The sequence below is a fragment of the Podarcis liolepis genome (genome assembly GCF_965112155.1).
Source record: "Podarcis liolepis genome assembly, chromosome: 13".
NCBI lineage: Eukaryota > Metazoa > Chordata > Lepidosauria > Squamata > Lacertidae > Podarcis > Podarcis liolepis.
In genome coordinates this window covers 43,333,167-43,353,484 of record NC_139573.1, presented here as the reverse complement: position 1 = coordinate 43,353,484, position 20,318 = coordinate 43,333,167, and the positions used below count along the sequence as shown (strand labels likewise).

Here is a 20,318-nt window from a genome sequence, read left to right as displayed (position 1 = left end):
GTCTTGGAGCCTCAGCTTCAGGATCTGTCCTTTCAGTGAGCACTCAGGGCTGATTTCCTTCCTGATTTCCGGTTTGATCTTCTTGCAATCCATGGGACTCTCAAGAGTCTCTTCCAGCACCATAATTCAAAAGCATCAATTCTTTGGCGATCAGCCTTCTTTATGGTCCAGCTCTCACTTCCATACATCACTACTGGGAAAACCATAGCTTTAACTATACGGACCTTTGTTGGCAAGGTGATGTCTCTGCTTTTAAATTCTGCATATAAGTTAAGTAACCGGGGAGACAATATACAGCCTTGCCGTACTCCTTTCCCAATTTTGAACCAATCAGTTGTTCCATATCCAGTTCTAACTGTAGCTTCTTGTCCCACATAGAGATTTCTCAGGAGACAGATGAGGTGATCAGGCACTCCCATTTCTTTAAGAACTTGCCATAGTTTGCTGTGGTCGACACAGTCAAAGGCTTTTGCATAGTCAATGAAGCAGAAGTAGATGTCTTTCTGGAACTCTCTAGCTTTCTCCATAATCCAGCGCATGTTTGCAATTTGGTCTCTGGTTCCTCTGCCTCTTCTAAATCCAGCTTGCACTTCTGGGAGTTCTCGGTCCACATACTGCTTGAGCCTTCCTTGTAGAATTTTAAGCATAACCTTGCTAGCGTGTGAAATGAGTGCAATTGTGCGGTAGTTGGAGCATTCTTTGGCACGGCCCTTCTTTGGGATTGGGATGTAGACTGATCTCATCCCAGCTGCATCTACCCCGCAAAAACTGCATTTCTACCCCGCAAAAACTGCAGTAAGAGCTGTTCGAATTTGCTGCCAAGGAGTGTGGTGGAGTCTCCTTCTCTGGAGGTCTTTAAGCAGAGGCTTGACAACCATATGTCAGGAGTGCTCTGATGGTGTTTCCTGCTTGGCAGGGGGTTGGACTCGATGGCCCTTGTGGTCTCTTCCAACTCTATGATTCTATGATTCCTTGTTTACTCCCGCGAGCCCGGAAGCCACACCGTGCTTATCCCTCTACCATTATAGCTCCATGGTTTCCAGTACGCCCTCCCTTTCCTGGCCCGGACGCGCTCCCGGAAGCGGGGCAGGGCCTATCCACCCACAGGTATAGTTCTATGGTTTCCACTGCGCCCGCCTTCCCGCCCTCTTAGCGGCAAGCTTCCGCTTCCGGGTTTTTCCGGTAGGGGGGTCTCCGCCGTGGCCAGGATGAGCGGAGCAGGGAAAACCCGGGAGGGAGCTGCAGGTAAGGCAGTGAGGGTGGGGAGAACGTGGGGAAGCGAGGGGAAGGCGGAGGGGGTGGGGAGAGAATGAGCGCGAGCGTGCTTGCGCGTCGCCGCCTCTAGGCCGCGGCTCGGGCCTTCCCTCCTCCCTCCGGTCCTTGGCGTTGCTAGGCAACGGCCGGGCCTCCCTCGCCCGCGGAGTCCGGATCCGGGCCTCTTCTGGCGGTGTGTCCGGAGACCCGTTACCTGCTTCTTGCCTTCCTTCAGGCGCCAATTCTCCCGTTTTCTGGAAGGCCGCAGAGGCTGCGTGGCGATTACTATTACTACTACTACTACTATTATTATTATTATTCATTGCATTTGTATACCGTTCTTCATCTGAGGGCCGCAGGGCGCCTTACCAACTAATAATAATGATAAGTAAATAAATAGAACAACAACAAAGGAAATCGAAATATGTAAAAAGGAACAAAAGCAAACCCTCCTTTAATCAGCCAAAGGCCTGGTTATGAGGAGGAGGTTTGGAGACCTCCGGGTATAGGGTGGTATATAAATTCAATAAATAAACAAGGACATTTTCACCCGGCGCCTAAAGATGTACGATGACGGCGTCCGGCAAGCCTACCCAGAGAGAGTGTCCCGCAAAAGGGGAGCTGCCGCAGAAAAGGCCCCGTTCTCATGTTGCCACTCTCCTTATCTCTCAAGGAAGGGGGTGCACAGAGAAGGGCCTCAGGTGGTGATCATAAAAATAAAAAAAAATTATTTGTACTCCGCCCATCTGGCTGGGTTTCCCCAGCCACTCTGGGCGGCTTCCACAAAGACCAAAAATACGCTAAGATGTCACACATTAAAAACTTCCCTGAACAGGGCTGCCTTAAGATGTCTTCTGAATGCCAGGTAGTTGTTTATCGCTTTGACATCTGATGGGAGGGCGTTCCACAGGGCGGGCGCCACTACCGAGAAGGCCCTCTGCCTGGTTCCCTGTAGCTTTGCTTCTCACAATGAGGGAACCACCAGAAGGCCCCCTGCGCTGGACCTCAGCATCCAGGCAGAACGATGGGGGTGGAGACGCTCCTTCAGGTATACTGATCATCGCAGGATCTGGGTCTGTTCATGTGATGCTGGAGCAGGCCCTTGGGATGGGCTGAACCAAGAATGGAAGCCCTCAGTCCTCTCTCTGTGTTCTTATTATTAGTTGGGGGCAACCCAAAGCAACTTGCCAACAAAGAAACAGAAAAACTCACATTGACACATTAAAACCGGGGGAGGGGGGAGAATGCATCAATACATGTTTGTTAACCGCCAGTTTTTCTTCCTATATGAACATGGCCCATACTGAGGATCCCTACTATTCTTTCCCACCACAGTTCTTCCCAAGTTGCTGTCATCAGCAATAGAAAGGCCTGCACTCTTGATGGAATTGCCTTAAATTTTGCTTTCTCTCCCCATCCCCATGCTCCTCTTTCTTTAATAATAATAATAATAATAATTTATTATTTATACCCCGCCCATCTGGCTGAGTTTCCCCAGCCACTCTGGGCTGTTCCCAATCAAGTGTTAAAAACAGTACAGCGTTAAATATTAAAAACTTCCCTGAACAGGGCTGCCTTAATATGCCTTCTGAATGTCAGGTAGTTGTTTATCTCTTTGACATCTGATGGGAGGGCGTTCCACAGGGCGGGCGCCACTACCGAGAAGGCCCTCTGTCTGGTTCCCTGTAACCTCACTTATTGCAGTGAGGGAACCGCCAGAAGGCCCTCGGCGCTGGATCTCAGTGTCCGGGCTGAACGATGGGGGTGGAGACGCTCCTTCGGGTATACAGGACCGAGGCCGTTTAGGGCTTTAAAGGTCAGCACCAACACTTTGAATCGTGCTCGGAAACGTACTGGGAGCCAATGCAGATCTCTCAGAACCGGTGTTATGTGGTCCCGGTGGCCACTCCCAGTCACCAGTCTAGCTGCTGCATTCTGGATTAATTGCAGTTTCCGGGTCACCTTCAAAGGTAGCCCCACGTAGAGCGCGTTGAGTCACACTACTGCTTTCTGTTTTCAAAGGAGCTGGAGAAGGTGCAGCTGCCATCCTACTGCGTTACCTCCAGGAGCAGAACCGGCCTCACAGTGCTCAGGATGCCTTTGGCAACTTACAACGAGAGCATGGCCTGGGCAAGACGGTGAGAGAAGATCTTAGAGGTGACGGTGTGGGGGCTGTCTCATCCACCATTAGCGCAAAATAGACATGTGCAACATCTTTCAAAAGCTAAGCACACTCTGTATACCTTTCAAAGGCCCCCGATTATACAGTGGTACCTCAGGTTACATATGCTTCAGTTTACACACTCCGCTAACCCAGAAATAGTGCTTCAGGTTAAGAACTTTGCTTCAGGATGAGAACAGAAATCGTGCTCCGGCGGTGCAGCAGCAGTGGGAGGCCCCATTAGCTAAAGTGGTGCTTCAGGTTAAGAACAGTTTCAGGTCAAGTACGGACCTCAGGAACGAATTAAGTACTTAACCCGAGGTACCACTGTATTGGGTATTCCTAGTTTGATATTGTCTTGATTTTAAGCAAATCTGACAAATATTTTGAACTTCACAATGCTGCACATTGAGTGGTAACTGACTGACAGAGATATATACTTGTTTCCCTATACAAGTTATAAATTCAGCTAAGCTTTGTCTGCTTACAGCAGCAGTTTATACACTTATATACAGTGTAGTGACATTGCAGCATGGGAGGCTGGCTGTAAAAAATCTCACTCTGTGCTTCCTAGGATATTGGGCTCTACAGCTCTTCCCACTTTCACAGCTTACTGATTTTTTCCTGGCTACTAGTAGATAGCGATGTGAGTTGTCAAGTACTGTATCATGCTGGACTTTAGAATTCGTGTTTAGTAAGTCTCCTTTGATATGCAAGTATCTTGTGGGAAGGGGAGTCCTCAAAGTTATAATTTTCAGTTTTTGTTGCTTGACAAAGATACTTAGATGCACATACAGAAGATCAGTCTGTCCACTTCACAGATATCTTGTGAATATTATTATTTTCCTCAGTCCATTCCTTCTCTTGTTTCTTTAGGCTGTAGTGAAGGCACTAGAACAGTTGGCTCAACAAGGGAAGATCAAAGAGAAAGTGTACGGAAAGCAAAAAATTTATTTTCCAGATCAGGTAAGGGAAATGCCTTTCAAGTTCTATGGAAAGTAAATATTTGCTCACACCAGTAACTGAAGCAAACTATTAAAAAGATTTTCAATGACAACTGTGTAGGAAACTCAAATTCCATAAGTGAAATGTAATAGATAGATAGATAGATAGATAGATAGATTCTTTATTGTCATTACACTAGTGCAACATTGCACCAGTGCAACGAAATTGGATGCCATCCCTTAAAAACAAAAACAAAACAACAGCAACAACCAAACAAACCACCTTCCAACCACCCCCACCCCCGCCCCCATCAAACTCCCAGGTCTCACTATCGAGTTACAGCATTCAACAAGGCCACAGCTCTTGGATAGAAACTATTTTTCAGTCTATTTGTCCTTGACTTGATGTTTCTATACCTCCTGCCAGAAGGCAGTAGTGCAAACAGACTGTATCCCGGGTGAGATGGATCCTGCAGGATGTTGTTTGCTTTCCTAAGGCAACGGGAACCGTACAGTTCTTCCAAAGGTGGAAGAGGGTGCCCAATAATCCTTTGGGCTGTGGTTATGACCTTCTGGAGCACCTTCCTCTCCCTAGCTGTACAACTGGAGAACCAAGCACAAATACAGTATGTAAGTATGCTCTCTATGGAGCCTCGGTAGAAGGACACCAGCAGTCTCTCACTCAGATTGTTCTTTTTTAAAAGTCTGAGGAAATAAATTCTCTGCTGGGCCTTCTTCACCAGAGCAGTGGTATTTGCGCTCCAAGTCATGCCCTGATCCATAATCACTCCCAAAAACCTGAATTCCGCCACCCTCTCCACCCGTTCCCCGTTGATATACAAGGGCTGAATGTCCGCCTTTTTTTTCCTGTAATCCACCACCAATTCCTTGGTCTTAGCCGTATTAAGAACCAGATTGTTCTCTCCACACCAAACACAGAGCCGCTCCACCTCGTCCCGATAGGCGGACTCATCCCCTCCTGAAATGAGCCCCACCACCGTAGTATCATCAGCAAACTTGATGATTTTGTTGCTGGAGTGGATGGCTGAACAGTCATACGTATAGAGAGCATAGAGCAGGGGACTCAACACGCAACCCTGTGGTGAGCCGGTGTTAAGGCTAAGGGCTGTGGACACATGTGACCCTGCTCTAACCCTCTGAGAACGTTCTGACAAAAAATCCAAAACCCAGAGACAGGTGGAGTTGGGGAGTCCAATCGTCTCTAGCTTGGACACCAGTCTATGGGGGAGGATAGTGTTAAAAGCAGAGCTAAAATCCACAAACAGCAGTCTCACATAATTCCCCGGCTGCTCCAGATGGGACAGAGCAGCATGGAGAGTGGTGGTGATAGCGTCTTCTGTGGATCTATTTGCCCTGTATGCAAACTGGTAGTTGTCAAAAGTTGATGGAAGACAGGAAATAATATGACGACGCACCAGTTTCTCAAAACACTTCATGATGATTGGAGTCAGTGCAACTGGTCTGTAGTCATTCAAACTACTGATTGTGGATTTTTTAGGCAGAGGGACAATAGTTGACGACTTCAGGCAGGGTGGGACAATAGACTGGTGTAAGGACTTGTTGAAGATCTTAGTAAAGACCCTCGCCAGCTGATCCGCACAGCCCTTCAACACCTTTCCGGTGATGCCATCAGGTCCAGCCGCCTTCCTCGGATTCACCATCCTCAATACTTGTCTCACCTCATAATTTCTGGACAGGGAAGTAGAGTTTGTGACATGGTAGCAATTTTATCCTCTGTCCCATTGGTCTTATTATTGGTCTTATTATTGGTCTTAATAACCCTCTTAATTGGTCTTAATAACCCTTATTATTGGTCTTAATAACCCTCACGTCTTTGGTCACGCAGGATCGCTTTGGTAGTGTGAATGACTCAGAGCTCAAAGGCCTGGACAATGAGATTTCGGAACTGTCTTGCAAAGTACAGACCCTCCAACAGAACTGTCGTCATATGGAATCAGGTGTGTTGAGGCAGGTTCAGTCCATCTGCTGTGCTAGCCTTTGCTGAGTGAGTGCATGTGCGAGTGAGCACTTGAACAGTATGGAGCCTTTGTGAAATGTTTGTATCTGAGCCATAGTACACAGAATGCCTTAGAGTCCTTCCCACTGACCGATGCCATCTCAGATGTTGTAACTAGCAATTCCATTCCAGAACTGAAAGAACTGAAGGGCTCTATGACAACCCCAGAGATGGTTAAGGAGATTGAAGAGTTAAAAAAAGATTGTGCCAATTATACAGAGAAACTGGAGCGAATTAAATCTGCTGCCAATCATGTGACTCCTGAGGAGAAAGAAAAGGTAATGGAGCTGCCAAGGGAGAGGCCAATAGTGGAGACTGGCACAGTCCAGACAGGTATAGTTCTTTCTGGGTGCCCTGCCAAGCTCTGCCAGCCATACGCAGGGCCCCTAGCGCTGCTGAATTTTCAGCTAGCCTCAAACACCAAAGGATGGGAGAACTCCAAAATGCATACTGTCATTTGTTTATTACTCTTCCTGGGATCTGGGCAGTCCCAGCACTCATCCTGTACCTAGAGCATTCAAATGGGGATAAATGTTGATTTGTCTGGAGTTGTCTGGCATTTAATCAAATCAAGGCAACCAGTGAGCACATGTTATCAGGAGCCTTTTAGCTGTGGGGCTTGTTTAGAATTTCACCAAAGCAATTTTTGTACTATGGATGTCCTTACTCACAAGTCCCCTCTGTAAAAGCACAGCTGCCTGCCATTTCTGGGATTCTTTCCCACACAGAAAGCTTGTGCACACACTGTCCAACACAATTGTTGTGGTTTTGGTTCTCACATCATAGCCGGCTGCATTAGTGGCCATTGTGTTGGGGACTGAGTGTAAGAATTGTTTTCCTTTTGCTTGTTGCAGGTGTACAATGAAAAGAAGTTGTATTGCAGGGAATGGCGTCGCCGGAAGAGAATGGTAAGGAAACTTGTCTTTCATATAGGATGGAAAGAATAAGTGGTGCGCACAGCCCCAAGGGCAATTTTAAAAATACTATTGTTTAGATCAGTGGTACTACCCCTCCCAAAACACCCCATACATGTCATGTTGGAGTAGTGTGCCCACCTTGGGTCCCCACCCTTTACTCAGGTCTTACCTGTGGCTCTTAGAAGATGTCAGCGTGCGACAGTGGCCACATGCCAGGAATGGCTTCAACTGGCCAGCTAAAACAGGCGAGAATGGCCAATTGGTCTCAAACCCTCTGTGAGTTAGGGACTTCCCCTGCATGCAGAGACAGGTTCCGTCGGATTGTGCGGACAAAATACAGTGGATGCTCGGGTTGCGAATGTGATCTGTGCGGTAGGCACGTTCACAACCTGCAGTGCCGCGTCTGTGCATGCACGGGTCGTGATTCGGCGCTTCTGCGCACGTGCAAAGCACGATATAGTGTTTCTGTGCATGCGCGAGCGCTGAAACCCGGAAGTAACCCATTCTGGTACTTCTGGGTTCGGCGCGCAACCCGAAAACACACAACCTGAAGCGTCTGCAATCCGAGGTATGACTGTAGTGGGTTCAGCGGTCAAGAAGGTGGTTTCTGCACGTGCTGCAGAGAGAAGTGAGGGGCAGATGGGGCTCGTCCACCTGTAAAGGTAGCTGTGATGGGATGATGAGCTGCTTGTGCGTAAAATCCAAATCCCTCAGAGTTTGCTCAAGTCCGCAAACCTCTGTCTGTAACGGAGCCCCTTAAGCATGGCTCCGTCAGTCGCTGGCAGATTCCGAAAGTGGTTGCTTTCGAAATCTCTTCCAACATAAAAGCTCCTTAACGGAAACACGTCTTCTGGACTCTCTGCGTGACAGTTTCCAGCGAGGGGTGGGTGTCCCTACAGGAGGTCCTGAAACCTCCCCACTACCCTCGCTGGAAGTCTCCCTGAGCCATCCCTCCTGCTCACTTTCCCTCGGATCACCTCGTCTCCCCCTGCTGGTTCCCTCTTCCGCTGCTGAGTCTCTCCCAACCTGTGTGAGCCCTTCCACCTCCCGTCCTTCCGATGGCAGTTCCCTGACAGTAGCCCACCTAGGAGAAGGAAAGCTCTGATCCTAAACCTCTGCTGCCTTGCAAGGTATCTGCAGGAGAAGAAAATGCTAAATAGCAAACCCCACACAAATCCAGAGTGGAGTCCCTAAGACGGTTGGGCGCCACCTTGTACGCCTCCTTCCTGCAACTCCTGCAGCCAAGCTGGTGCTGAATGTGATGCTCTATTTTCTTTCGGACCACATCAGCAAGGTCGAGAGGGGGATCTTGTCATCTGGGCTGCCCATGAGCTCAGGTTACTTTGGTGCCGCTGATGCAGAGGTTTCACTTCATCCCCAGAGGTGCACTCCATTGTCCCTCTCTTGAGAGACGGATGCCAACAGTTGTTTAGTTCTGTAACTTCATCCATCCAGAGGTGCATAGAAAATGCTATACACATGTGATAGGTGCTACGCAAGTCTGTAAAAACGAAAAAGCAAGGCCCTACAATGTTCAAATGCAGATCCACTTGGTTGCCCAGTTTAATCGGGTTGCAAGTTAGGAGGGAGAAGTTTCTAGATACCCTTTCCAGAGATCAGAACCCCAGAAGTAATGAGAGATGTCTCTTAATTGAAAGATTTCATCAGTTTCTCCTTTGTAAGTTTGCCTGTTTGATTCTGTCTGTTGGTCCTGATGAGTTCAATGGGATTGCAGGCTGAACATTCTTGAAAATTCTAGCTCATTATGTTTAATGTTCCTGGGATTGTGCTTTCTGTTGAACACTTGCTAATCTGTGGTGGGAGCTATGAGGGGCTGTGGTTTGCACCATGCCTTCCTTGCTGAGGATCTTGTCCACACACGTGAATAGTTATTTGCTTATGAAATCGCTTTTCTTCAGTTTGTTTCCTTATAACTCCTTTGAGGTTTGTGGCTGAGCGCTGTACCAGACAGTCCAATTGGCTCTCTTTTGTATTTTGAGCTAAATCTTAATTCTAGCTTTAGTCACTGTAGTCTGCTGAACAAAACAACAGGTTCTGGTTTTTTAAAAGAGAATGCCCAGGAATTTCAAGTTTCAAGATGGATATGAGGTTTAGACCTTTTGTATTTCCCATTGGCTCAGCATTATAATACTAAGCTAAAACATGGTTTAGCATGATCCCGCAAGTGTGCTGATGTACGTTTAGAAAATCACAGCTGATTTGATCCTTCCTTGCTCCTTCCACACTACCAGGAGCAAAACCATTGTTTGGATCAGCATTACTTCTGAATCTGGTCTCCAGAATGGTAAGTCAGGATCATACCCAGAGATTGGAAGGCCTAGAAAAACCCCAGAAAAATTGGGGGAACAGTTCAATATAGTTTGAATATTTCACACACTTTTTTTTTAATTTTTTCTAGAAAAAAACGGGGGGTGCCCCCCCCCATTTTTTCCGGGTTTTTTCCAGGCCTTCCCATCATAGCTGTCAACTTTCAGATTTGAAAATAAGGGATCAGCAGCCTCAAAAATAAGGGATCAGCAGCCTCACCTGTCCCAGGGACAGTCTACGGGATACCTAACAATCTGGGATAGCAGCGGGAGGCAGCAGGGAATGGTACTGGAATAAGGGAATTTCCTGCAAAAAAAAGGGAAGGTTGACAGCTATGCTTCCCATCTCTAATCATACCAGACTGTTGTATTCTGTACTACTAAGTACTCTGAGGAGCGTGTTCTTCAAGAGGTTGAGAAATACGGAATAGCTTGCTGCCATTGTTCCTCCCAGCTACAACCTGTAAACTCAACCATGGCTCCTGAAATATTTAGGCTCATCCTTTTTTTGGTAATTTTTGTCTGTACCATCAAGAGGGCTTGCTTCTGTCTACCAACACTCTGGTATAATTCTGTCTTGGTTGAAGGGCCAAGTAGCCAAGTATGTGCCTTGACTCTCTCAACAGGCGACGGAGCTACTTGACGCGATCCTGGAAGGCTACCCCAAAAGCAAGAAGCAATTCTTTGTGAGTACAAACCCAACCCACCTGCCACTGAATGACATGGCCACATAACAGTGGGCTGAGCAGGCTTTTCTCGGCGAGCTCCCATAATGCACTAGTCCAACTACTGCACAGAGGTGGGATATAGGATGCTTCTGTTTGCCTGCCCTGCATCTTAAGGAGTCTGTGTTGTCCTTTGTGCAGGAGGAAGTTGGCATTGAGACAGATGAAGATTTCAATGTTACTTTACCCACCGCCTGAACCCAAGGGCTTCCTGTTTTATGAAACTGTCACCTACCTAGCACTCAAGTTTCAGTCCTACATATTCCACATTGCTGTATATTTTTGAAACTACGTTTGCGTTGAATGGAGAGAAGCAGACCCTGCCTACTGCACTATTATTTCTTAGTTCCGGCACCTCTCCCCTGGCATGTCAGGCTAATTGCCATTTTGTTCTTAAAGCTGTTAGTCTCACTACACAGGACTGCTGATAAGCACTTGAGAAAATTGTCTGGGGGTGGGGTGCGGGACACAAAATAAAATACTTGAATTAACTCTGAAGGCTGTATCATTTTTCTCTGTTTGTAAACAGCCTGCATTCTGTATAGATGGTGTGTTGTGCATATTAAACCCACCCAGCTCCTTTGCATTCTGTGTTTATTGCTGCTTCTGTCTGCTTTGGGGAACTTGTGTTTCGTCTAGACTATTTATGCATGGGGAAGGGTGGCTGAATATATATTTTAAAATTGGCTTAGCCATAGACATATGTGGTTGAGATACCTCAGGAAGGTTCCTTTGAGATTTTAACCATAGAAATGTTTTTTTCAGAGCAGCATATGTTTGTTTGCTTAAAACAGGGGTCGGCAAGGCTTACCAGCCATGGGCCAGATCACGCCTGCGGAGATTGTCCGTGGGTTGGACCAGGGCAGCGCTATGCCAGAAATCGCATCTGCACATGTCCGCGGCACTGGAAATCACTTCTGTGCATGCCCAGACGCCGAAAACCGCACATGCGCAGAAGCAATTTTCAGTGTCTGGGCAGGCACAGAAGTGATTTCCGGTATCTGTTTGTGCGCAGATGTGATTTCCAGCACCGCTTGTGAGTCACTGCGCTGTGCCGATTTAGCGCAGCACGCAGGGGATTCAGTGAGTGGGCAGCTCAGTTCGGGGGCAGCTCGTGGGCCGGTAAAATGATCTTCATGGGCCGGCCCCGGCCCATGGGCTGCACGTTGCCGACCCCTGACTTAAAAGGCTGTTGTGTTTTTAGCCTAAGACAGCCTGACTTGCGCAAGTAACACTTGGGGGTCTAGATGATCGTTCCAGATCTCAACGAGAAGAGAAAAATGCTGGAATAACTTGAGTGCTGGAACTCTCAAGGTATTCAGAGATGGATGTGTCAGTGTGTTGGAGAAGCCGGTTTCTAAAATTTAGCTTTGGCTATGCGTGGCTGAAAACAAACAGGCAAGCACACTCCAGTCATTCAAACACTTAGCAAAATTTATTAGAATTGCTTGTCATGATATAAAAAAATAGTTTTCATTTTCACAAGTGAGGTCTGTCTAAGCGAGTCCTTATCCACCAGCCAGCAGCAGATCTAGAAAGTGGTGCTTATAAAAGGACAGGGGACCCTCCTTCTTTGTAGCTACAGAACAGAAAGCAGAAGCTGCAGAGGAGGGTTGGCTTAGGCTCACTTTTGCTGCATTTTTAGAAACTGGGGGGGCTCCGAGGGGGCTGAAAAGGCTTCCCCTGCCATGTAAGCCTTGCCAGCCTCTCTCAATCTGTGGTACTGAAGGCAAACGGTATTGTGACCCGGTCAAACAATTACAGAAGCTGGAATTGGAGAGCAAGGCTTCAGTGTTAGCATGGCTTATTGCCCTTCTGCACTGCAAGCAGAATACATCATGTATGCAAAACACACCCATTTATTGCATAACTTGTTCAGGTCACAGCCCTTAGTAGCCCAAACTAAATGCTGGGCTAAGGCATCTGGGTGTGTAAATTGGGTGTCTGAATAAAACACAATAGAGAGGGGGCTCTGTTTTAAAGTGTCCACACCAAGTTAATGCCACTTAGACCAAAGCCTTATGTGTACTGAGAATTTAAGAGCGTCTGCTCTTGATTTGAGGTGAAGCGAAGGCTGGAAGAGAGCTTGAGTCCTGGTACTTGCCTACCCTTAGGAAAGGAACTTTGCTCACAATCAAACCCTAGGACTGTGCGTTGCAGATGGGTTTTTATCAGACAAGCTAGGTCAACATGAAGAACACATCAGGGCCGAGGCTTGAAAGAGCGAGACCGCAGCGACTGATCCTCATGAACAGACAGCTAATTTCTTTCCTGCTCACATAAGGAGGCCGAGAGAAGGGTTTCAGAGGTCAATACAATCAAATAGCCCTCCAAAAAAGCTTGAAGAGGAAGTACGGGCAGGAATAGCCTCTTGGCTACAGAGCGCCAGGCTACAAGACACCCCTCCTGGGGTGCCCAAGTGTGGTCAGTAGAGCTGGCTCTTCAGTTGTTGCAGGACGCCAATCACAATGTCCCGTAGGGTCTAGGAGGGGAAAGTCCATAGGAATTCGTAAGAAGCTGGTTCAGGTTAAAGGGTATTCTTTGGTAGGGCTGGGAAGACAGGGAAAACTAGCCTGGATGGAATTAAACCAGAACCCTTAGTTTTCAGGCTCCTGACCCATGGGAATCATCAACCTCTTAACAGGGACACCACAGTCTTGCACCTTACCCTAAGGACCACCTGAGACATAGTAGTAGTAGTAGTAATAATAATAATAATAATTGTTTATAACCCGCCCATCTGGCTGGGTTTCCCCTTATGTCCCTGTTTAATCGCTGAGACCTACTGGTGGAATGCCATTACAGTGGTGCCTTGCAAGACAAAAAGAATCCGTTCTGTGATTCTCTTCGTCTAGCGGTTTTTTCATCTTGCGAAGCAAGCCCATTGACGGATTAGCGCTATTAGCGGCTTTTAGCGGCTTATCTGCTGATCAGATCAGCTGATAAGCGGCTTAGCGGCTTAGAAAAAAGGGGGGGGGAGGGAAAAAAACCAGCAGGAACTCGCAAGACATTGTCGTCTTGCGAAGCAAGCCCATAGGAAATTCGTTTTGCGAAGCACCTCCAAAACGGAAAACTCTTTCGTCTAGCGAGTTTTCCATCTTGCGAGGCATTCGTCTTGCGGGGCACCACTGTAACTGTCTCTCAAGTGAATGAGGGCTGTCGTTATCTGTGAAAAAATTCAGCATGGCTGATCCAACAATGTGGAATGCCCTCGCGATGGAGATCAGCCAAGAAACATCACATCTTTTTAGACGACTTCCTTGGGTGGGTGGATTTTATGTGATTGGCGAGTTCCTTCTGATTTTATGTTTGCTGTATGTAGCTTAGACATTTGCTATATGAGTTAAAAGGTAAAGGGACCCCTGACCATTTGGTCCAGTCGTGGCTGCCTCTGGGGTTGTGGTGCTCATCTCGCTTTATTGGCCGAGGGAGCCGGCGTACAGCTTCCAGGTCATGTGGCCAGCATGACTAAGCCGCTTCTGGTGAACCAGAGCAGCACACGGAAATGCCGTTTACCTTGCCGCTGGAGCGGTACCTATTTATCTACTTGCACTTGAAGTGCTTTTGAACTGCTAGGTTGGCAGGAGCAGGGACTGAGCAACGGGAGCTCACCCCGTTGCGGGGATTTGAACCGCCAACCTTCTGATCGGCAAGTCTTAGGCCCTGTGGTTTAACCCACAGCGCCACCCGCATCCCTTCTATATGAGTTAGCAGTATATAAATCTTTTTTATAAGCAAATACTACACAACAGTTGGAGGAGGAGCCATTTGTCAAGTTCCTTATCATCCTGCATAAAGTGCTGGTAATCAAAGCCTGATGTGGATCCTGAGGATCTGAGGTGGGGCGGGGGAACGCTTCATAAAGTTGAGCAGTTTATCAGCATTGAGCAAATATGGATGAGACTCCTAGTAATGGGAGGGGAGATCTTCTATAAATACATATCTGCCTTCACATCTCGACTCCCTTCCAAAAAACTGTGCAAGTTAAAACACTCAGATCTTACTGTTCAAACTAAATTGTGAATTTACCTAGGTAAATGTTAACGTGGGTGCAGAACTGAGATGTTCTGGTCACAGAATTCTGCAATAGGCAGTAAAGCCAAGGCCAAAATCACAGGCGTGGGACATCTTAGGAGCCAAGAGGAAGTTGTGTCCATTGGGACACAACTGTATCACTTCCGCAGCACTTTGTCATCTCACTGCTGGGGACCAGGCTGGTATGAGCTACTCTTGACAGTCCTGAGTCTCAGAGCTGCATTTATTCAGTTTTCAGATGTTATGCAGCTGAAACCACTTGGGCACTAAATGAACCAGTTATCAGACACTGGGAGAGGAGAGGCAGATGGACTAGGAACTGCCATAGCTGGGGATACTGAGGTCCATGAGATCAGAGACCTGTTGTCTCCTGAGTCAGAATGGGGCAGAGCATGCTATAGGCTGGCCAGCAGCCCTCATCTTTTTGAGTCCAGTGATGGACAAGCAGCTCCCACGTAGGCTGAAAGCGTTATACTTTTCCAGAAGGCCATTTTTTTTCTGATTTTGCCCCTGCATTCTAGTGGAAGGGGTTAACCCTTTGCTCCCTGCTCTAGTGCCCTGCTGACTTGGGAGTATTTGCATAATTAAGGTGCTGTGGAAGATAAGGAAACCATTTCTCTCCTATCAGGAGTTCAATCTACCCAGTTCCAGCTGTACAAAGAGATGAACGCCATAGGCTACTGAGTGGTACTTAGCAACAGCAGGAGGAGTTAAGGAAATCCATCTCATGACCCCTTGATCGATTCAATTTCCACCTGCTTGCCTCTGAGCAGGAGGCAGCACGGACTCCAAAGAGGTTAACATGAACAAAACAAGCACGTATTTGCTGCACGAAATGGCTAGCCACATGCTCTCAAACTGCGGAATTACCTGCGGCTTGCAGTGCTCTTCTATCCAGCTGAAGACACATGCCGAGAGCTCCTGAAAGCTTGTCACAGAAATGGAGGCGTTGAAGGACTGGAACAAGGAATCCATGATACCCTGGAAAACGTTGAACTTCACCTGGTCAGAGACCTGGTTCTTCCCTTCATTAGGATTGTCCTGGTGAGCTTTGACAATCTGTTCGTAGTTTCTGAAATGCATAAATGTGGGCTTAGGAGAAGCAGATTGGGCTGGAAAGACATGGAGGGCTTATCTGAACTCTCGGATGTTTTATAGCAGCTGTTGCAGCGGGGAAAGCTAAAAGCTCAAAGAAACAGGATAGAATTGACCGCTCACAATTAAGGAGTTCACTTCCGTCCCTTATAAATATTGTGGGAACGGCTGCTACTGAAGCATGCTGTCTTAATGGCATGTGTACATTAACAGAGGGCCTTACATTTTCATGATTTTCAAGGCCATTACATCTTTCCGGAGCGTGGAGACCTCTTCCTCCTGCTTCTTCTTTTCCTTGTGCAAGAACTGGATATAGTCAATGGCTGAGGAGCAAAGACACCAGCGGGTTAGAACACAACCACAGAGGGGCTTCTCAAAACATAACCAGAACCTGTGGGCTATTCTGCCCTGTTAACTCAGGAAAGTTGCAGTCTCTCTCTCCCCCTAGGAGGAAGACAAGGAAGCTAGGCTCCCTTTAGGCACTAGTGCTAGTTAGACACATCTGTTCAGAGTTTCATAATCTGAAAAAGAGAGCGAGGGAGCAGAGGATGAAACAGGTTTCAAGACTAGTAGGAGCTTGGCAAGAAATAAGACAGAGGATAGTAAGCAATAAGACACACAGTGCAAATGGAAGGAAGACTAAAAGCCAAACACACCGAAGCAGTTCCTCAACTCACTTTTCTGCAACACAATTGCCTTGCTTAACTTCCCTGAGCCTATGGAGAAATCCTGCTGCTGGCAGGTAGGTACAATTGACTGCAAATCGTCGTAGCCTTTCTGTAGGAGAGAGGGAGAGCGGTGTTAAAACTTACAAAGCAAGGTTGTCCCCTCCCAAATGATTAGCTAAGTCAGCACACCTCCAGCCGCCATTTGTTTTCTCGGCTGCTGCGGGGGAGGAGCAGTGCAAACTTGCTATACCAGGGGGGCAGAAAGGGGCGTCGAGCATGTATGGATGTGTAGGTCACCCCACTTTCTGACCTTGATGGCATCCCTCCGCTTCTGCTCAGCCTGTGTGTGGGCGCGGCGGCGGCGGTCCTTGTAGATTTCTTTGTAGGCTTCCTGCTGGTAGTCGGAGTCTTCATCATCTGCAGCAGGAAAACAGGCCTTGTCAGCTAAGGGGCAAGGCAGCAGGAAGGGGCCTAAGGGAAGCGGGGGAGGGCGCCCAGCAGCTTCCTCACCGCAAGATTTCATCAGGCTCAAGTTGCGACGAGAAAACTGCACGGTATATTGGAAGAATCGCCATTTGCAGGCTGTGAAAGCGCAAGCCAGCCTCGGGTCCCTTTTCTGGGAATGAAAAGGGAATACACCCCTGCTAGGGGGGGCTTCCTTTTCTCTGCATTTTCACACTTCCATGGGCCACTGAGAAGGAGGGATGGGACGTTAACACCTTGCAAAAAAGCCAGGGATTAGCCGAGAATTTGGCTATGTCAAACTAGGAGTGCAGTTTCCAAAAGTCATTACCAACCAGCTGCATGTCCCATTTGGTAGTCCTTTAATACCTCTCTTCTTCCCTTCCATGGCACTCCCTTCAATTGGAAGGGATTGCCTCCCAGCTGCCCAGGAATAATGCAGGGGTGCAGGTGAGAGACTCTGTTCACAGTTGGGAGACGAGTGACAGAGAAGCCAGTGGGCTATACCTGTGTTGGGTACTGAAGAGGCACTGGTGGAGCCGATGCTGTTTGCTCTTGATACAATGCTCCCTTTCCTCCTGCTTTCCACAAAGAGTCCTGAAAGAGAAACGCCACCAAAGTAGACCTGACAAGAGTGCATCCTCCACATAATTTTACTCCTTAATACCCTCTATCCACCCTACTGCGTTTGCAGTTAGGGGGAGAAAAGGGTTCGGTCCTCCTTCTTTGATGGCACACTTTTATGTGAAGCAGGGATTCACTGGTTGCAACTGGGCAACCGGGAGCTAAGCTACATTAACCGAATGCAGCGGTGTGATCCGTCATATATATCTCTGGTAAGTGTATGTACGGCACGAAAGGCCCACAAACGAGGTCACCATAACTGCCTGCCTCCCTCGCAATTGTCCCTTCATGCTTCCAGCTCAAAGGTGAGGCATCGTCCCTCTCCCATGCTAAGAATATGGGGCACACAAATTCACACAACCCTTCTGTTCCCAGCTGAACGCTTCCGAAAGGGCAACACGGGAGACCTTGTCCTTCCCAAATCCTGTGCGTGTCTGAGGAGGGGAGGGGAAGAGTCAGTGGCAACCACAAACGATGGCTAGTCAAAATTTGTGGATCCAAAGCCCAGCTGAAATGTGTAGCCCCAAAACACGAACCCACCAAGGAAGGGAATAGCTCCTGTTAAAACACAAGGGCCCAGGGAGAAGCAGGGAAAGCAGCTAAGGATATTTAGCAAGACGATAAGCAGTCCAAGAAGTCATGAGAAAGAGGGGCTACCAAACACTTACCAGGATCCAGCCCGTTGTCGCTAAACGTCGAGTCAACCTGGTTTGTTGTGCCACAAGAAGAGAGGAGGGTGGAAATAAGACAACTTTTTCTTTAGAGACATGCCAATGTCTTACTTGAACTGTGGCTGGTTCTTAAGCATCTCTAAAACTGATACCTCTGTGCTGAATGCACAAAGAGGTGTGTTCAACAAATACGCTGTTATCTCACGTCAAGTAAAACTAAAACTAAATCATTCCATTGACCCCCATTAAAACATTTTTTTCAAAACCTAATTACTCTCTGTAGAAAGATCAAAGTGACAATGCAGGAAGTCAACCTCCTGAAAGGTTGCTTTTGCCCTCATATATTTTATAGCACTAAAGGGAGGAAACTGAAAGTTGTATATTGCAGCCTCTGGATAGGTAAAGGTAAAGAGACCCCTGACCATTCGGTCCAGTCGTGGCCGACTCTGGGGTTGCTCATCTCGCTTTATTGGCTGAGGGAGCCGGTGTACAGCTTCTGGGTCATGTGGCCAGCATGACTAAGCCGCTTCTGGCGAACCAGAGCAGCGCACGGAAAAACCGTTTACCTTCCCGCCGGAATGGTACCTATTTATCTACTTGCACTTTGATGTGCTTTTGAACTGCTAGGTTGGATGGAGCAGAGACCAAGCAACGGGAGCTCACCCCGTCGCGGGGATTCGAACTGCTGACCTTCTGGTCGGCAAATCCTAGGCTCTGTGGTTTAACCCATAGCGCCACCCGCGTCCCTCTCTGGATAGGAGACAAGCAATATTCCCACCTTCTGGAGGGGAGGGGATAGCTTTGGGAACTATCCCAGAATCAGCAGCAGCAGGGCCTAAGAATGGATCTTGGAGAGCTGCTGCCAGTAAACAACACTAGGTGGGACGGCTCAGTGGTCTAAGGCAGCGTTTCCGAAACAGGAGCCTCACAATTTCAGACCTTTTGGAGCAGAGGGCTCAGTGCTGAGCTTGCCTCACTCCTCTTTCATTCTGCTGGCCCATTTGCAATGCAGCGGAAAACGAGCAATGGGCACTATAATCTTTTCCAGCTCTTTTCCTATGCACTTAGCAGCTCAAATACACACAAACATTCAACAGGGTCTCTCCTTACTCCAGCCTTTCCCAACCTTGGGTTACCCCAGAGGCTGCTGGACTACAACTCCCATCATTCCTGACACCTGGTCCTGCTAGTTAGGGATGATGGGAGTTGTAGTCCAACATCTAGGAACCCACAGCTGGGAAAGGCTCCATCACTGTGAGCTCGGAGGTAGGGTCAGTTCAGGCTGTCAAAGGGGCAGGAGGAGTCTTGAAAGCCCAGAATGCCAATCCCATAGCTGTCAACTTTTCCCCTTTTCTTGCGAGGAATCCTACTCGGAATAATAATAATAATAATAATAATAATAATAATAATAATAATAATAATAATAATAATAAATTTTATTTATACTCCACCCTCCCCAGCCAAGACCGGGCTCAGGGCGGCTAACAACCAATAATAAAAACAAGTTGATTAAAATACAATTTAAAAACAAGATTAAAATACAACATTAAAACATTAGGAAGCAGCCTCTTCACAGGAGGAGAAAGGAAAACTAAAGAGGGCGAGGAAATCAATCTAGGAATAAGGGAATTTCCCTTTAAAAAAAGGAAACGTTGACAGCTATGCAATCCCGGGAGAACCAACTGCTGCTTTTTTTTTTTTTTAAGTCTCCTTGACATCTTTTAATGCAATTAGGAGGGGTTGTTTATCAGCTCCATTAAGCCACGTTTAAACTAAGCCCAGATCTCAGCTGATTTCGTAACCAGAGAAATCCGCCCCAGAGGCGATCAAGCGAGCGCCTTTCTTCCCACTTCTCCCTATTCACTGACCTGGGGTGTTTTTTTTAAGTTATATAAACTGAAAAGGCCCCAGGCCTGCTTCCCAGTGGGGAAGGGGCATTCTTCACATGCTCAGAGACACTGTCTTCAGAGCCTCGCGGGTTCTGCTGGCTGAGCAGGCGACCGGGACCCACCCACCCCGTCCCGTAGACCTGCCCCATGGCTTGAGCCTCGGTCCCCACCCGCTCGCCTTGCCCTTCCTTCCCCCGGTCTCACTCACTCTGGCCGTCCAGGAGCTCTCCGGAGAAACGCTCGGCGGCTCCGCCATCTTTCCAGACCCTCCCCCCCCCTCCGCCCCCGGGTCTGGCACAGCGTCACGCGTCATGCTGTGACGTCGCCCAATCAGGGCTGCGGGAGGGCAGTTCTTGGAAGGGAGTTCGCTCGGATGACCAGGAGAAAGATTACACACACACTCAGAAGCCCTGCCGTATTCCTTCCACCTGCACCGCAGACTTCATCATCATCATCATCATCATCATCATCAATAAATTTATTGCACTAGCCAAAGGCCATGACAGAT

At 47.9% G+C, this 20,318-nt stretch overlaps 2 protein-coding genes and 1 long non-coding RNA gene across 3 annotated transcripts; 1 reads left to right on the top strand and 2 right to left on the bottom strand.

Moving 5' to 3' along the window:
- Positions 1-1,039: 1,039 nt before the first annotated feature.
- On the top strand, positions 1,040-10,950 carry PSMC3IP (PSMC3 interacting protein). Its single transcript, XM_083470303.1, has 8 exons — positions 1,040-1,245; positions 3,277-3,392; positions 4,292-4,381; positions 6,227-6,338; positions 6,530-6,675; positions 7,252-7,305; positions 10,268-10,327; positions 10,508-10,950. Exons 1-8 carry the CDS (start codon positions 1,209-1,211, stop codon positions 10,562-10,564), a joined length of 672 nt encoding a protein of 223 aa, XP_083326429.1. The 5' UTR covers positions 1,040-1,208; the 3' UTR covers positions 10,565-10,950.
- Positions 1,689-3,270, bottom strand: LOC310690906. Its single transcript, XR_014518272.1, has 2 exons — positions 2,840-3,270; positions 1,689-2,095 (listed from the first exon to the last, which is right to left on the bottom strand). It is a non-coding gene; the product is annotated as an uncharacterized lncRNA (long non-coding RNA).
- Positions 10,951-11,779: 829 nt separating the features above from the next.
- On the bottom strand, positions 11,780-20,125 carry MLX (MAX dimerization protein MLX). The gene is made up of 8 exons (XM_083470270.1): positions 20,019-20,125; positions 17,919-17,955; positions 17,134-17,223; positions 16,475-16,581; positions 16,174-16,273; positions 15,720-15,819; positions 15,272-15,473; positions 11,780-12,848 (listed from the first exon to the last, which is right to left on the bottom strand). The coding sequence occupies exons 1-8, from the start codon at positions 20,121-20,123 to the stop codon at positions 12,792-12,794; spliced, it is 798 nt and encodes a 265-aa protein (XP_083326396.1). The 5' UTR covers positions 20,124-20,125; the 3' UTR covers positions 11,780-12,791.
- Between the last annotated feature and the right edge of the window lie 193 nt (positions 20,126-20,318).

Coding starts and splice junctions, on each gene's coding strand:
- PSMC3IP (XM_083470303.1), top strand. CDS start 1,209: ATGAGCGGAGCAGGGAAAACCCGGGAGGGAGCTGCAG. Junction 3,393..4,291: donor AGCATGGCCTGGGCAAGACG/GTGAGAGAAGAT, acceptor TTGTTTCTTTAG/GCTGTAGTGAAGGCACTAGA. Junction 4,382..6,226: donor AAATTTATTTTCCAGATCAG/GTAAGGGAAATG, acceptor TTGGTCACGCAG/GATCGCTTTGGTAGTGTGAA.
- MLX (XM_083470270.1), bottom strand. CDS start 20,123: ATGACGCGTGACGCTGTGCCAGACCCGGGGGCGGAGGGGGGGGGAGGG. Junction 17,224..17,918: donor CGACAACGGGCTGGATCCTG/GTAAGTGTTTGG, acceptor TTTCTCTTTCAG/GACTCTTTGTGGAAAGCAGG. Junction 12,849..15,271: donor AAGAGCACTGCAAGCCGCAG/GTAATTCCGCAG, acceptor TTCCCCTCCTAG/ACCCTACGGGACATTGTGAT.